Source organism: Oreochromis niloticus, linkage group LG23 (assembly GCF_001858045.2).
Source record: "Oreochromis niloticus isolate F11D_XX linkage group LG23, O_niloticus_UMD_NMBU, whole genome shotgun sequence".
In the NCBI taxonomy this organism is placed as follows: Eukaryota; Metazoa; Chordata; class Actinopteri; order Cichliformes; family Cichlidae; genus Oreochromis; species Oreochromis niloticus.
In genome coordinates this window covers 40,007,030-40,024,498 of record NC_031986.2, presented here as the reverse complement: position 1 = coordinate 40,024,498, position 17,469 = coordinate 40,007,030, and the positions used below count along the sequence as shown (strand labels likewise).

The following is a 17,469-nucleotide window of genomic DNA, read 5'->3' as shown; positions in this document are numbered from 1 at the left end:
TCAGTTGATCTGATAAAAGAGCCAAACTGCCAAACGTGGGTTAAATTACTGGTGCAGTCTGCTTTTCACCATAATGGTCTTATTTGGATTCAGTCAGCACAAATAGGTATCACTGCTCTCCTTGTTTGAGGCATGTATTTATTTGTATATTAGCATCTGTGACAAAATAAAAATATGAAAAATTAGTTCTTAGCAGCCCCTACATGTACAGAGAAGTACATCTGGAATACTTTGAACTTGAAAAATACCATAAAATATTATTCTTATACAAGTTTAGAAACTTCTCTCTTCTCTGATATCTTAAGCAGATTTAAGGGTTTGTATTTGTGAGGGAATTTGGTATGTTCAGGAAATGTAAGTCTTTTTTATTTACATGTTTTCTGTTTGTTAAGATTGGAGTGTGTTATGACTCAGTCCAACGCCTCAGCTCTGCACCTCGCTGAAGAGTCGGCTGTTTTTGTTTGAGCGTTGTCCTGCTGCATGTCTGTATCTTTTACAGGTCATAGCGTGTCATTTTTTTAATGGCTAAAATGCCATCCAGAACGATGAGTTAAATCATCAGGTGCAGCTAATATTTAATTCTTCATCTCCCAATTGTAACTTTAAAACTACCCACACGGTGCTTGGAGTGAAACTGTGCTTGAAATTGCAACACATTGGCAAACCTTCAAAGAGGTATGTCGGTTATTCTGTGCAGAGTAGACAGTGAATCTGTCAAATTAAATCTATGTAAACAGATGTAATATGATACTGAATCTCTGCATTGAATCAGACTTACTCTCACACCAACCAGCCCCTCCCTGAGCCTGGTTCTGCTGGAGATTTCTTCTTGTTAAAAGGGAGTTTTTCCTTCCCACTGTTGCCAAAGTGCTTGCTCATAGGACGTCATATGATTGTTGGGTTTTCTCTGTATTTATTATTGTAGGGTCTACCTTACAATATAAAATGACTGTTGTTGTGATTTTGGCACTGTATAAATAAATTGAATTGAACTGAATTACAAATCAAATTAGTTTTTTACAAAAGCTAATTTCCAAAGAACCAGCCAAATATAAGTGAACAGAGGGCGCAGCTTGTTGTCAAAGTTAATATTTTATGTTATTTCTAGTTTATAAACTTTCAGAGAAAGAAGTCCATAGAAGCTGGGCTGATGTAGTGCACTGATCTTGTGGACCCTGTACATTTTTAAATGAAAGCTAAACTGCCTTTTGTTTTCTTTACTTTTTTCTTTTCTTTTTTTTAGAGAAAAACTTGAATGATTGTCAAAGCCGATTATTTTCATCCTTTTGAGGCCATGGATATCTGTACCTAGTTTTGTGTCATTCAGCAAACTGAATAAAGCTTTAGTTCAAGCAGGCCACTGTTGTAGTTAAGCTCAGCCCACAGGCTGATCTCAGTGACAGTTCAAATCAGCTGATGGCTCATTTGATACCTTTCTATGCACCAGCTGCCACGTCACGTTCAGTAGCTGTCAGAACATTGAAGTTTTGCTCTACTCTCCACTTTATTTTACTCTATGCAATATTTGTCAACACAAGAAGAATAGTCTTGAAATCACCAAGTCACTGCAATTCATCATGCGGGTACATTATCTTAATTAAATTCAACCTGTTACTTACTTAAATTTATTTATAAACTAAAAGGGTTAACCCCTATTATGGCACTCCAAAAAAGTGAACTGTTGAGTTCTCTCAGTATACATCCAAGTGGCTCTAAATACTCCTGCTTTTCATACATCCTTTCTGCTGCCATGGTTATGTATAGATGATGGTATTGACATTGACCAATTTGTGGTTTTACTGTTTATGCATATAATATGAGAAAAAGATGCTGAAAGCAAAGAAATAACCAATAAATCCACAGACATTCAGCAAAATAAGGTTGTATTTTGGCATTTTGAAACATGGTCTTTCAAAGAAAAGTTCTTCATGAATCATCAGATAAGTAATTACCTCCAAAGGTCAGAGAAGATTAAAAATGATCATTTCAGTTTATACTTGGTGTCTTTCTCTTCGCTGATTGGTAAACCTGTTTGCCCAGGGAAGGGAGCAATTTTTAGGAAGAAATAGGGATTGCTGTAGACCCGCAGGGCCACAAGGACGGGGGTGGCTGCATACAGCAAGTTAGCTGCCAGCACCAACCAGAAAGCATCACTTGGAATGCGATACGGCGCTGTGGTGCGAGGGTGGAGGAATCCCCCAATGTGGGACCATTGGCACTGAAAGGAGAAAGAGAAAGAAAGAGGTCAAACTGTTTGCATATAGGAGGACATTACTTTACATATCAGCTTTTACTCGTCTCTTACTCTCTCTGCACACTAACTTGATGCCTCAGTATTTCTTTCCAAAAATTATTCCAAAAACTATTTTTTCCACTGTTATTAGACTATTAAAATATACAAGATAAAGCTTCTAACAAAAAAGATAAATGACATCTGAAAATGTCATCTTTATGTCTAACTGGGAGTTGGCTTAGAAGACAGAGAGTGTGCAAAAAGGCTTTAATCAAGTAGTTTCTCTTCTCATGGCTCCAATCTTTCTGTCAGAGCAATACGGAGAGAAAGCACCACCAGCTTGTTTGTTACAGAGAATATGCTTCAAAGGATAAATGTAGTCCAGGTCATTTTTAGAAAGATGAAAGCTCACTAGAAGGAGTTAATTGCCCTGACATGTGTTGGACCTCTTCTTATTTAACATAAACGGCAGATGGAAAACTGTAATAGGTCAGAGGCAGCAATTATCGCAGCAGCTTCCAGTGCAGAAAACTGTCAGTGAATCTCGCATCAGTATGCAAAGACCTGTAGCTTAAACTATGTATTCATAGCAATTTTCTTTATTTACAGTCTGTCCTCTGGTGGCATTACCTGGATCATAGCTCCGGCAAGAAAGATGGTCCAGTCTGGCATCCATGTGCACCCAGGCTTGAGGAGACCATAAACAAAAGCACCCAGCAGGGGTAGTGCATAAAAGAACAGGTGCAGCATCTAGGAAAAAAAAGCTTGTACCATTAGTCTAATAATATGAAGATTGTTTTATATCATATCTCACAATACTAAAAATGTATCTTTCTCACAGTAGGTAGTCTCTCTCTATAATATCTTGTATATTCCAGGATATATTGCTCAGGATATGGTTGGACATGCCCAACAGAGCTGAAAGATTCTTCCATCACTGTCAGTCAGTGTTGTTGTTGAGCCCTGACCAACAGTCCAGCAGACAATTAATACAGTACATCTTCAGTCTCCACTGGCCCACATCGCACTTCAGCTACTCACAGTGAATACAGAAAAGAGCTGCTTAATCCTCAAAATGCAAACACAGAGCGCCCTTTAATGTGCTGCAGAAAAGCAGCACTAATCGAAATACAACCTAAGAGAATTAGTATTGGCAGGTATCACAATTAAAATACTCCGCTTTGTCCCTTCCAGACAGTTATATCCTGGGGGTTAATTTAACCTTTTATCCCACAGTTGAACTGCATACATTGGATGAATGTACAATTAATTCAATAATTAAAATGAGCAGACAAAAAATAATCAAAATAAAATAAAAGTCCAAGTACTTCTAAATCATTAACTTTAGCACTGCAGTGTTTTGCTGCTTCTCAGCTATGCATGCTCTCTAACACAAATTCGCACCCTCAGCACAAATTACCATTTCCACACAAGGGTCGTTACAGAGAGAGTCTTGACCTTCAACTTAAAATATTTGGTGCATGAAAGCCTGTTTCCCACTTTATAAAAGCCTCAAATTATACCAGTGAACGGTTTCCTTTCATTCTCAGTCTTAGGTCCAGATGAATTCTAATGAGTTGAGCTCAGGGCCTGAAAGCCAATCATATATGCCCTTCAGTCTTTTGTTGAAATGCCTTCTTATTGCAGCCACAGTAATCTGTCGCATATCATTCATCATCATCAATGAATAAAGAGGTTGGTTAGTTCAGAAACTGAGCAGGATTGCCCGGTAAGCCAAACTTCATTTGATTTCTTTGCACATGCCCATGAAGCTTTGGCAGTCACACACAAACACAGATCTGCAAACGCTGCTAACCAAGACGTACTTCCACATGCTGCACACGCATCTTCCTCCCGCCCAGCGAGATGCTGATGGGGGGTTTGGGCAGGGATTACCTTATCAAGTTCTCAGCATGCGGTTCATCTGTCTGATCATTGACTCTCAATTGTGCCGGGACTGCAGTCCAGACAAGGTCTTTGGATAACCTATTGACAAAGCCATGTATGCCAAACAAAACACAACAAAACCCACGGCTACACAGGGTCAGAGGAAGAAAAAGACAGCAGACCAACGCCCGTCAAAATAATAATGTGTTATCCATCTTAACCAAATGAAAGACAGACACAAAGATGCTCTGGCCTTTCAACCCACGCTCGTTATTGCTGTAATGATGAAAAAGGGCCTTGTAATCAGCTGCGAGTTGAAAGAGTGGGGGAGATAAGGGCAAGCTTCCAGCACGCTCATAGCGAGATCCATGAAAGCAGAGGTCCATTATGTGGCTTGTTATTTAAAATAGACTGGAGAAGAGCTTTCAGGTGTTCCAGCAGCGGCAGGCAGAAAGGCTGAGTGTGGTGAGAAAATAAAACACCCACCATAACTCTAGGGTAGCCCACAGGATCCTTCAGGTAAGGTTCATACTGCTTCAGGTATATGGAACAGGCTTCTAGTGGAGAGTCCAGAGCCACCTACAGAGAGCAAACAACATGATAGAAAAACCTTACAATGTAGTTCAGTTTAAGAGAACCGCGGCGTAATATACCAATATACCTTGTCAAAATAACAAAATGAACATCCAGAGAAGATTTGTCAATGTGACTAAACAGAATAACACACTGAGCATGGTCAAAGGAATTGCCTGACATTTTGGAAAACATGTTTATTCACTGTACACTGAGGGGTTCATGAGTTTCTGCCTGCACTGTGTCACACCCTCTCTAAATCTCTCACTCTCTTGTCTACCCTTTTTTTAGGTCTGTCTGTCTTCCAGGAGTCAAGAAGCTGTCAGAGTTGTTTGACTGCACCTTGAGCAGGAGTGTCCAAAAAAATATAAAATGGGGAATATCCCAGGAGTCAGCCTGCATTCAAACATTCAATTTTGTTTAGAAAGTTTCCCAACTGAGTGAAGTGACCTGAAAGTATCAACATCGCAGTAATAATAAGAGCTGGTCGACTTCTATAAATGTTAACATGCTTACTTTTTTAGAGCTTTTAGCATAAAATAAACTGTACTCTTTGTTATGTGAAGGAGGAAATGTGATCATTGTCAGTTAATGTGGATTTACATAGGTAGTTGCTGTATTGCCAGGCTTAAGGAGTATGATCGCTATTTGAAGTCAGTCACAGAAAAGACCAATAAAGAAACGAGATACACTGAATCCAGAGGAAAAGATCATATGACTAGATGTGATCTGACAAGCACTTCATAACCTATATATTATATATGTCTTATAAAATACTATTATTTAACTCCAGCATTTCTAATAAAATGATGCTTCTTATCACTTGTTGTTTTTTTTCACTTTCTTTTAAAACTACAGTTGTAACCCTTCATTAAACTCAATTTATAATGTTATATGTGACATACTAACCAAGCCTCTCAGAATGGTGAAGGCCATGGCAGCTAACAGCAGAACCAGCAGAATGATGTCCAAAGGACGCCAGATCAGCTTCAGGCTCTGAGCATGCTGGGCCTGTGGAATGTTAAGAATTTGTTGATTTGTGAAGAGGACTCAAAACAAATATATTCACTTGTTTCTCCTTCACTATGAAAAGTATTAATTACAGGTCCTTTAAATGAAAGACATGTCTAAGGTCAGCCTAACTTGAACTGAAATGAAGACCACAACAAGTTATAGCTCAAATACAACTTCCCCCAGGCTAAGAGCATAAATGTGCAATCAGACAATCATGGCTCAGGTGTCTAAATGTTGAGTTTCATCTATGTTTTTTTTTTTTTTATCAGCTCTGACTGTGAGGATAGCATGGAAGCAGAAAGCTGAGTTAAAGGAACGGTGCCGGTGAGTTAAAATGGCTCATTTCAGAGAAGGAATACACCGGGGATCAGAATAAGAAGCATTATTTTAACTATGAGTTGTGCAAGGTAATTCTAGTACAGTCCAAAAATGAAAACATGTAGCTGGAAATCTGCATAACTGAGGCCCTTTAAGACTCAACTGGAACAAAATACTAGATAATATGATAAAAAAAAGCAAGAAGCTGAGATTTAATAGTTGTTTTTAAAACACTAACAGATTCAGCGAGCACACCACACTAACAACACTAACTGTTGCACAAATTTTTCATTGTTTGGATCACATTCACCTGGATAACAATGCACCTCTAAACCGCTCCACAATCATATAAATGTCTAATTATTCATGTTCTGGACTTACATTGTATCCACCAATGAGCGGTCTATCCTTGGGCCGAGTGAATAGAAGGATTGCTCCCAACACAGGCATCAAAAGAAACAGAAAATTGAGCCAGAAGGCTGGATGGATCTCTGACCCATATTTACCTGCCACAAAGAGAAAGATAGACACTTATTGTCAGCATGCACTTAACCATACAAACACAGCCTGTAAACATCTTAATGTAAATGAGTAATTAAGCTTTCTATTAAAACCTCAATTGTGACACTCGAGGCAAAAGAGAGATGTGCAGAGTATCGATGGTAACATAACAGAGCGAACATCACGTCGCCTGCAGACAAGTTCGGGCTTCTGACGCTTATGTATGCAGTTTGAAATGCCAACAACAGATGCTTTAAGTCTGTTTGCTGCTTTGTTCTGTGAGGTTGTGATGGCAGGCGAGACACGGGGCATGTGTGTTTAGTTGGCAGGCTGAACTGTGACACTGATGGTACAAGGCAGGGCAGATGTTTGCCTGATTAAAGCTTGTCATCGTGGGACAGACAGAAAGCGGATTGAAGATGCGGCTCACCTGCCACTATCCCGACAATAAACACACTCATGTTGGCACACAAAGAGCCAGCCCAGAACAGCCCCAGTGTGCGGTAGGCTTTCCTGTGAGAGAGACCGAAAAAATACAGAAAGAAGACTAAAGAGATCAAATGAGATGGAAAGTTATATGTTAAATTTCAAGGCTGGGTAAGTTTAAATAAATGATATTTGAGAACTTCATATATCCATCCTACAGATAACACAATGCCTAGCTCAGTTTCTAAAGTGACAAAAAGCTGATATTGTTTAAAAGAGGATTTAATATCCATGATAGCGCCATCCCCAAGGCAGTGCTCCCCCTGAACTCTTGAACTCACTGGCTGCACTTTATGACTAACTCACTCAAGAGGAGGCTTTCTTTAAAAAAAAAAAAAAAAAAATCTTTTTTTTCTCGAGCAGTTGTCTGGGATTTATGTGATAAATCCACCCATGAATTTCTAAAGTGAAACACATCATTGGCTCAGCTACTATTTCTTTAGAAAAAGCTCAAATACAGGAAAAAGATAAGCCTGAAGCTTGACATATGCTGTAAAAGAAAAGTTAATCTTTGTACTGAAATGCATTCCTGCTGCTTTCAGACTTTATACACAGACAGTTTTCATACGATCCTGTGTGTGTTTTCTCATTTTGAAAGGGACCCTACCCTGTAGATCTCTCTCTGTTGTCATTTAATGCAGACATTATGTGATGTGACTTTAGCATCACCCACCTGTCTGTTATTCTGCTGATCATCATCAGGTACATGATAAAGTGTGCTATTCCATCCCAGTAACACATCATGATGCCATACGACGTTCCCAGATAGGGCTCTCCCTGAAACACAGAATTTGTACATAAGTACATACCTCACAGCATGCATTGCAAATTTCATATACGTTATCATATTTGCTTAACGTGGTTGTTTGTGCTTTGATTAGTGTTTGTTGGGTGTTTTTTTAGAATTTCAGAATTTTAAATGTTAATGTAATAAAACCTACCGTCTTCTGGTAAAACTCCATAAAGCCAGAAATAATGCCATCATATTCCAGAGCACTTGTCAGGTCAATGATACACGTGAAAGAAAACTCAGCAAAAACTGTAGGAAAAAAAATGGTTTAATGGATATTTAAAAGACTAACCTGTGTGCTTCATACCAGAAGCCCTGTTATTTCAGCTCCGTGCCTGGGTATGTGTGTAGGTGATAATTGGTAGTGTACAATATCTTTAGAACCTAGAAAAACTCGTAAGGTTAAGCAGCTTTGCTCGCTTTGAAGACATTATAATTTTAAAAGTTACTCTTTTTGCATATTCTAGCACCTGAATTCTTCTATAAATTACAGTATATTAGAACATGACATGAAATCTTTCTAGATTTTCTGAGCCTTTTTCATTGTTTTTTGTTTAAAAGGTTTTCCTTCAAATGGCAAGTGATTGATTAATGGAACAGCTTGGGGAGAAAATTAAGTCTTGAGCAATGAGGTAGACTGGAGGCGTGCTTAAATCGAGCCCATGGTAAACAGACTTCTGTCCTTAGGTTAAGGACCCAGGAGAACTGAAAGGTCACGTCTAACAGACAATATTTAAGAATGAAGCCACACATACACATTATTGGCATGGAGGGCTTACTATTAATATAAACTGTAACAATAACGCTATTGTTATGAACTATTATTAATACTGCAGTTTACATTCTATCTAAGCTCTCTTTGAGAAATTGCAAAGTCTGAAGTGTTGCTTTACACCCATATTGCAGCACTAAAATAACAGAATGCAATGTGCCCTTCAGTATCATTTGCATACAGTATGTTTCATTATAAAACAATTGACCAGCAACTCCCTTTCCAGATGTCCAGACTTTATCTTAGGTGTGATCTAATTGGCTTGGAAATGATGTGATTGTGAATGCCACTGAGCAGCAGCATGACTTTTGGTAGACCATCTGGTAGAGTTATCATGACAGAATAAATGATTGCTATTCTACAGCACAGCATAGCAATTATTATACAACACAACAGCCAACTTCTACCCATTGCAAACTATATTGTACTGCTGATTAGATTGCTACTTCCATTTATGCATTGTGCACTGTTGCAAGTGTTAGTACTTTTGCACAACAGCACGAAGCTTGTGGGTTTGAGTCTGCTGATCAACTAGAGCCTTTCTGTGTGGATTTTCCAGATTTTCTCTGTGTTTGTGTGGATATTCCCCCAGGTTCTCAAGCGTCTATGAACAGCCTCAAGTTTATTGGGTCTTTTTGTTGTTGTTTTTTACTTTATTTTACTGTTTCATTGTAAGTTAGCTGAGTATCTGGATCTCAGTTACAAATTTCCATGTTGCCCAGTACTAATATGTGCAGGCTACAGCCTCCTGTACAGAATAAAGTGGGTATAATCATTGACAGATAGAAAAAATACACGTGTGCAGTTTAAGTCAATTAAAAGAGAACACCTGTAAAAGCCATTACAATGATCTACCACCTGGGCACTGCAGAATCTGTGTTTCGATACAGAAACCATTGTTTCACATATTGTCTCCCTCATGTAATCCTGAGGAGCTCTACCATGTTTATCTAGAGATCTAAGAGGTGATATAGCAGAGAGATTGTGGCCCTCTAGCAATGAGAAAAGCCTGCCACTTCTTTTCCCTTAATGTTTTGGCTCTTATAGACAACACCAGCACTGCCTTGAGCACCTAATGCCAATAGTTCCACATTTCCGCCCAAATAGCCTAGCCCCTAGCATCTGCTGCAGGGATCTATTTGAGGCGGGAACCCTGGGGTAGAGAGGAAGCTCACTTTGACCGGTCACACTAATTCACATTACAGCACAAAATATTTTAGAATTCTTTAAACTTGCATGAAAAGTGCAAAAGCTGCTATTGTTATATGACCAAAGTGAATACAAAGGTCCTCAAATTATTCAGACTGAGTCAGTAGGGCAATCCAGATTCTACTATACAGGAGCACCGACCGTGTCCTGTATTACGAAATAGCTGTGACCTTTTTTCTTAAGAAGCAATCAAGAACTCAGTTTCAAAAGAATAGCTGAAAGGTTAAATAAGTGCAAGAGCTGTGAGGTTTGTCAGTCTGCAGGGAGCGTTTGGGTCAGTCACGCTTTAGAAAAGCCTGGTAAACCTTTGCTCTGAGCCTAATCAGTCTAAGCTGCTTTCAACATATCAGGTGAAATCACACAGAATACAATTCATGTTTTCACGCTTCTGTAAATCCTTTTGTGGGAGTTGGAACAATGCATGGCAGTCATTAACATTTCATAGTGTATTTGGAAATGCAACACAAGTAAGTTGGGAAATGCACATATTTGCGTTGATTACCAAAGAATAAGAAGTCTTTAGGTGGGTTGCCACGAGTGATGAGGAAGTAGAACAGAAACACAATCACCAGCACAGCAACACCAATTTCCAGAATCACATAAGGCCTGTGGAAACAGAGAAATGTCACTGTTACGTAAGAAAATATCCATATTTTTTAAACAATCTCACTGCTGACACTTTTAGATAGCAAGCTATCTTTGATTTTCTGTTTCAATAACCCATTTCTCCTATGGAAGTTCTGACAGTCTCCTCTGCAGTGTTAAATTACTAAACAATAAAGAATGAAAAGACAAGGTGAATAATAATCATCCAACACCCATAGTTACCACTGGAAATTCTGTTGCTTGCATCCAGAAAGCGCAACGGCACTGCTGGTGTGGTAGTTTGTGTATGAGATGAAATGAGATGGTAGTGTCACGTTGGATTTATTCATGTGCAAAGTACAAGTAGAGCTTTTATTGTTAATCTCAGAGCTTTTGAAATATATTGATGAATATGAGGTATTACAGTCAGCTGACATTTGGCAAGAAAACTGTAGAAGCTAATAATCTTGCTGTGTAATATATATATATATATATACATATATATATATATATATATATATGTATGTATGTATATATATATATGTATATATATGTATATATATATATATATATATATATATATATATATACATATACATACATACATATATATATATATATATATATATATACATACATACATATATATATATATATATATATGTACTTTCCCACAGTCAGTATTCATCTGCTATAACCCATCTCTCTTGGTGTAGTAGCTAAAAGCACATCTTTACAAACTTTAATCAATCATAGGCAGAGGTGTGGGATGCAGCAAGCTAAGGCCATGTTAGTTCAGCATTGCCCTCCATGTTTACTGGTCAAAGGTACCTCTGCCTTACACTGGAAAAGATTAATGTGCTCAAGGTATCTCCTAGTAAACAACATTGCATCCTCGCAAAACTCACAGTGTGTGCTCACAGAAGGAAAACAAATGCTATGAGAGCAAAGGCAAGCTCCCTAGCTACCCCTCCAATTCAACAGTACGGGAAGATTTATGCACACAATACCGTTTGTTTGTGGAGTGGAAGAGCACAAGGCATATTGTATGTCAAGAGTAATTTATCAAACTCTTCTGTGCAGTCCGTATTGACTGTCAGTGTCCACATGGGCAAATAAATAAATAAATAAATGTATGTGTGCAGAAATATTCACATAGGAAGAATAAAAAATTCTGCTGAAATGCCTTGTGGGTGAGGGAAGACTAAAACATGCATTTTATCACCATCTTTGTTTATTCGGTCTAAAGCATTATAATGTTTACCCATCAGCTGCTGACAATCTTATAAAGACAGTATCCTAATAAACAGGCAAAACAGATACGCCTTGAATGAGAACGTGATCCCTTAGAGCTTAGAAAACCAATTACCCCCATCATCATAGCAGTCATATGATTATGCCCACAAACTCTGTTTGCATTGCCTTCTATTTGCTCCCTTTTAGTTTCTCCTGTCCCTTCAAGAAATGTTAGCTTTAAAGAGTTTGCACAGCTAGCATATACAATCTTTAAACTGATCGCATAGAATGCACCGTGTTGAATATGGTCAAGAATTCCTCAGCTTGTTTTACATACTGTATAACACAGTCACCAGTACTAATGCAGTTTGAGTTTTAAGCTTACAGAGTCCTCTAGTGGTAGAAAAGTATACCTGCTGTCACCCAGTGATACTGGAAGGATTTCTAACATTATTGTATATTAACAATTATTCTCATAGTTAACAAATGCATGTGTTGTGAGTGAATAATATATAATGTGTTACAATTATTTCATGGGAAAGACTGTATGTATTAAGGTGATAAGAAATCAGTAAATTTAATGACTTACTCTTGAAGCTCGGAGATGGTGTTCATGCCATAGAGGATGCCAAGGGCAGAAAATGAGAATAGAAATACAAAAATCTCCATCTCTTCAATAGCTGTTCAGCGCCCTCCCCGCAGGATTCACACTAAGGGTGAAAATATAATGCAATTATAAGTGAATAGCATTCTCTTCCAGCAATAAAAACAAATCAAATAGTCGACTGAGCCAATATTAATAACATCAGTACATTATTAACTTGAAAACTGAAATTAAATGGCATTAAGCAAAATTAGATGAATGAGTTCCACAAAGTATCATTTCAAATGAAACCTCTAATAGTGAATTAAATGAAAAAGAAGGAGAGCAGGGTCTTACCGTCTGGCTACCGTTTGGTGAATTAATCAAATTACTGCTGACCCGAGGTAGACATGGCATTTACTGGGGAAATAATGAGTGGTAACAAAGAAGCTTTTCGGGGGAAAGTTGGGCAATTTGGTTTTGTCAGAGATTTACATAAGTCGTATTAGAGAATAGGCCTACATTCCATTTTAGGGCATGCAACGTTTTCAGCTTACGTATACTGATTATGTGAGGCATTTAATGCTTAGCTATATGAAATATGCCTTCTCTATACGCAGACATACAATACAACAGTGTTGAATTGATACGAGCAAAAACTAAATCAGAATTTGATTTATATTAATGAACCCTTTACAGTCTAAGGTTGTGAAAATGTCCACATATCAAACATTTGAGCACTTGTGCAAACTTCCTGCAAGAAAATAGACCCTAATTGTGTTGTTTGTATCTTCTGCGCATTTGATTCTAACATTATTCTAACATCATATCAGATAGGAAGTGACATTTACGTTTCTGCTGAAACAGGACTGCATACACCGTGCTCTATTTAAGTAAGTCATCTGCTTTCAAAGAGTTGCAAATTTTCCACAAAAAACCCCCCAAAAACAAACAAACAAACAAAAAAAACAGAAAATATCCGTAGCATTTCTATAGTCCTGTCAAAGGGATTGCTGTAGACCGTTAATCTGTGACATACAGTCAAGACTGTAGACAGGAAATGTTTCCACAGTGCTTTTTCTACTACTTATCAAAATTGCTCAACAGAGCCAAATCCTCACTATGCCTGTGTGCCATGGCCTGGCTTTATGTTCTTTCGCACAAGGGCTTGTTGGGCTTTTGAGGTCTCGAACTTTAAAATCCAGCTCACGTCAAGAAAGCATTGTCAGAAAAATTCCACTAGGGTGAGCCAAACGCTTAAAAAAAAAAACAAATCATACTGTGTTGATGTGCAAATAAGCTCTAAAAACTACAGTTAATTTTGAACTTTGACATAGAGCATACTTTTATTAATGATGCACATGTCACTCAGCATTTGCTCAGAGTTTTATGGCAGAAACTGGGACTTTATTTGTCCAGTTATTATTATTGGACAGTGAATCAGCTGAGGGATGAGTAACTGTCTTATGTGGAAACACCTTCACAGATGAGCCAAAGTACTGTAAAACTGCAACTAGAATGCATCATGATGGTTTTATTTTGCTCTCACATACTGTATCATCAACCACCACCTCGCTAACACAAGAGAGAACAAGAATACTTGACAGAAAGAAAAGAGCACCACCCTGCCAGTATCTTTCCAAAAGAAAAGAAAAGAAAAGAAAAGAAGAGTGAATTTGAATACAAACAAATGTGCACACACATACACATCGCCCTTTGCTTCCCACCACCCTCTATTGTTGGGAATAGGAGGAAGGCAGTTTTACCAGGAAGGCCGTGGCAATGTGTGTTTGCTGGAAACAACTGGATCTCTTCCAGCTCCGTTGTTCAATATCACAGGATGGACAGACTGATACCAAAATGAACGAGTGACCTGCAGGAGGAAGAAGAGCATGTACTCCATTTCACATCTTAAATGAAACATGCTTTTATAGAATAACTGTCCATGGGGAAGTAGTCTGATAGATTTGCTGAAATGAAAGTGGAGTGACATCATGGTTGATATGCCACTGCCAGCCAGTCAGGTTGCAATTTATGTCCATGTCTGTCCAGGCTCATATGAAGTGATACCTTTGTTTGATTGTAATAAAAAGGTTACTTGAAGGTTATGCTAGATTCATAAAGGTGATTCTGATAGAACACAAACACACAGGAATGACAATGCATGAGTAATCAGTGCATGACTAAAGGCTAAAAGCGTGTTATGTGAGGTGATGCTGACACTGACCTTTCAGCTGCATTTGCCTAGACCTGATTTCATAGTTAAAAACAAAAGAGCGACAAAGAGATGAGTTAAAAGCAAAATATATGTACACTATGACAAAATAAACTAAACAGAATCATTTACCCTACAATCTAAGTGAAACAAAGAGAATAAAAGTGGCTGGACTGCAAGTATTTAGCCTAGATGATATTACATAAATGTTTTAACAACACATGGACACTGTTTAAATATTGTACTTTATGATGGTTATGCCCTGGGGGGGAAAAGGATGAAGGTGTTGTCAGAGCTCCAACTTTCTGATGACCTTTCCCTTGCGCTCTTTTTCCGGGAAGAGTTTACATCTGTTAAATGGAGTAACCGGCAACCAAGTATTCATACTGCCCATCACCCAGTTTACTGGACTTCTACGCTTAGAGCAAAGCTCCAGAGCCAAACAATAAAGTGGTGAAAGCTGTTGTGATGAATGATGAGGTTGAACCTGAGCGGGAATACCTGTGACAGCCTGAACTTTTCCAGTTGTCTTAGGCAGTACATACGCTTTGACCTTTGCGTAACAAAATTTAATCAGGCAGTGTTAGTTTACGAACAAAAGTTTGTGCCAAATTTCAAGAAATTCCTTCAAGGCATTCCTGATTTATCATTTTTACCTGCGCCAAGGAGTATTTGTGTGCATCCATTCTGTCGTTCTGTCTGTTAAGAAGAAAGCTTGAAAAGCTTTCAGTTAATTCAGATAAAACTTTATAGCTGTGTAGAGTGGGGTCGTGTTAACAGTTCATTAAAATTTGCCCAAGAAGGTCTTCATGATCAACGTAACAATTTATTGGTCCAAAATTGACAAAAAGCCATATAACTTAAGAAAACTATGCTTCTCATAATCGTTGTGTGTATTGTCAACACAATACACACCTTTACCCACATCACACACATTGCTGAAGTTGTAGTTGTGTATTATTCTGAGTATGATGAAGCACACATTTCTTAAAAGCTCTAAATGTTACTGAAAAATGACAATAGGTTTTCAGACTGACAATAATGGGTTGGCATGGGATAATTTTGAGAACAGTTTATTGATTTTATTATGACTCTTTTATATGACTGTTCATTTACAGAAAGAGGTTGTAACTGTTAAAATACATAACAATTTGAATAGATATACGATGTTGCTGAATACATTTTATTTTGTTTTTTAGGAAACAAAATAAACTTCTGATCAAAACCTTTTGTTCATTAAAAAAAAAGTATTACTAAACATTTAAACTAATTTTACTAAACAATGAAATGAATGCTATACATGTATAGCCACATAAAAAAATAATGATACTAAAACCTGCACTTTGCACTGGTTATTGCAGTTATTACTACAGTTGGTTTTTTTTGTTTGTTTGTTTGTTTGTTTTTTACCATTTTTACTGCAGACTTCTTAAAGTACTTTTAAAATACACAAAAAAATCAAAATGAATATAATATATAAAAAATGACTATAAAAAATATAATACTATTTCCTTAAAAGTGAATACTGTCCAGTGAGTTAGCTGCCGTGGAAGAGGTTTTTCGCTTTTGGAGTGCTTTTTGTCATTCATTTTATTTATTAAACCTTTATTTAATCAGGAAGTCCCTTGAGACCAACTGTTAAAAATCAAATGTAACATCAACACACATCAAACAAAATAAAACAAGTCAGAGTCAAAATAACACAAATACAAGGTCCGGCTTATAAATAGCAGCTACACTCTTCAGTTGCAGAAGTCTTTATGAGAGCTCTGAACTCTCCCACGGAGATAAAAAACATTCAGCTTTAATGTGCGCTGAAGGTTATTCCATGACAGAGATCCAAAGTTAGAGCACGTTTGTAGAAACTGAATGGCTGGATCAATAACCTCACAAAAAGAATGAAAAAACAGAGAAATATACACCCTACATATAAAGATATGAATATCAAAAAACAACTGCATAAAAACGTAGCAATAAATCATTTAAAGTGGCATACTTTAAGAGTTCAATTTTATTTATATAGCACCAAATCACACCAGTCACCTGAAGGTGCTTTATACTGTGTGGTAAAGACAATACAGTAACATAGAGAAAACCCCAGCAATCACACAGCCCCCAATGAGCAAGCACTTGGCAACAGTGGGAAGAAAAAACTCCCTTTTAACGGAAAAAACCTGTTAAAGATCCAGGCTCAAGGAGGGTCAGCCCTCAGCCATCCATCGGTTGGGAGTGAGATGAGGTAGACAGGACAAAAAGCACAATGTGGACCAGAGACAGAGATTAATAATGACTAACGATTAAATGCAGAGTGGGTACAACCACAGAAAGTGAAAAGAGGTGAGTGAAAAAGAAACCCTCAGTGCATCATGAAACACCTCCAGCAACCTGGGCCTCTTGCACCACTAAGGAGGGGTTTGGGGTCACCTGATCCAGTCCTAACTATAAGCTATATCAAAAAGAAAAGTTTTAAGCCAAATCTTAAAAGCAGAGAAGGTCTCTGTCTCCAAACAGGGACCTGGTTGAACAGAAGAAAAGGCCTAAAAACTGAAGGTTCTGCCTCCCATTCTACTTTTAAATATCCTAGGAACAACAAGTAAGCCTGCAGCCTGAGAGCAAAGTGCTCTGTTGGGGTGATGTAGCACTATGAGGTTTAACCTCTAAACTTTTATAACCTAATGCACACTTACATTAAGTTGCATATTGTTTAAACCAGTACAAACTGTGTATGTCGGTGTTATTTCTTTATTTTTTTTAAATTTATATTGGTTTATTGTAGACTTACACTTCTTTTTCAAACTATGTAATATTTTATTTATTTATCAGATAGTCGATCTGAATTTCAGGCATCTGCATACCTTTGACTGAGCTGCTTGTTATTATTAGGGTATCAGTATTTATTGCTTGGCCAGCTGTTTATTAACTTAGCTATAACTGCTGAGCGCTCATTTGTCACTGCTTTATATATTTTGTCTAACTTGACATATTGTCTCGGGTGGGCCAAACACTGAACTATTTCTGTGCTCTTCTGTTTTCTGTTCTCGATCAACACGCAGAGTCCTCGAGGGAT

General features: G+C 37.7%; 1 protein-coding gene across 1 annotated transcript; it reads right to left on the bottom strand.

Moving 5' to 3' along the window:
* Positions 1-1,866: 1,866 nt before the first annotated feature.
* tm6sf2b (transmembrane 6 superfamily member 2b) lies at positions 1,867-12,631 on the bottom strand. The gene is made up of 11 exons (XM_003439867.4): positions 12,545-12,631; positions 12,194-12,314; positions 10,286-10,389; positions 7,954-8,051; positions 7,686-7,789; positions 6,957-7,039; positions 6,407-6,531; positions 5,603-5,704; positions 4,607-4,699; positions 2,864-2,983; positions 1,867-2,218 (listed from the first exon to the last, which is right to left on the bottom strand). The coding sequence occupies exons 2-11, from the start codon at positions 12,271-12,273 to the stop codon at positions 1,982-1,984; spliced, it is 1,146 nt and encodes a 381-aa protein (XP_003439915.1). The 5' UTR covers positions 12,274-12,314; positions 12,545-12,631; the 3' UTR covers positions 1,867-1,981.
* Positions 12,632-17,469: the final 4,838 nt, after the last annotated feature.

Coding starts and splice junctions, on each gene's coding strand:
- tm6sf2b (XM_003439867.4), bottom strand. CDS start 12,273: ATGGAGATTTTTGTATTTCTATTCTCATTTTCTGCCCTTGGCATCCTC. Junction 6,532..6,956: donor TATTGTCGGGATAGTGGCAG/GTGAGCCGCATC, acceptor TCTTTGTGGCAG/GTAAATATGGGTCAGAGATC. Junction 5,705..6,406: donor CGCTCATTGGTGGATACAAT/GTAAGTCCAGAA, acceptor AACATTCCACAG/GCCCAGCATGCTCAGAGCCT.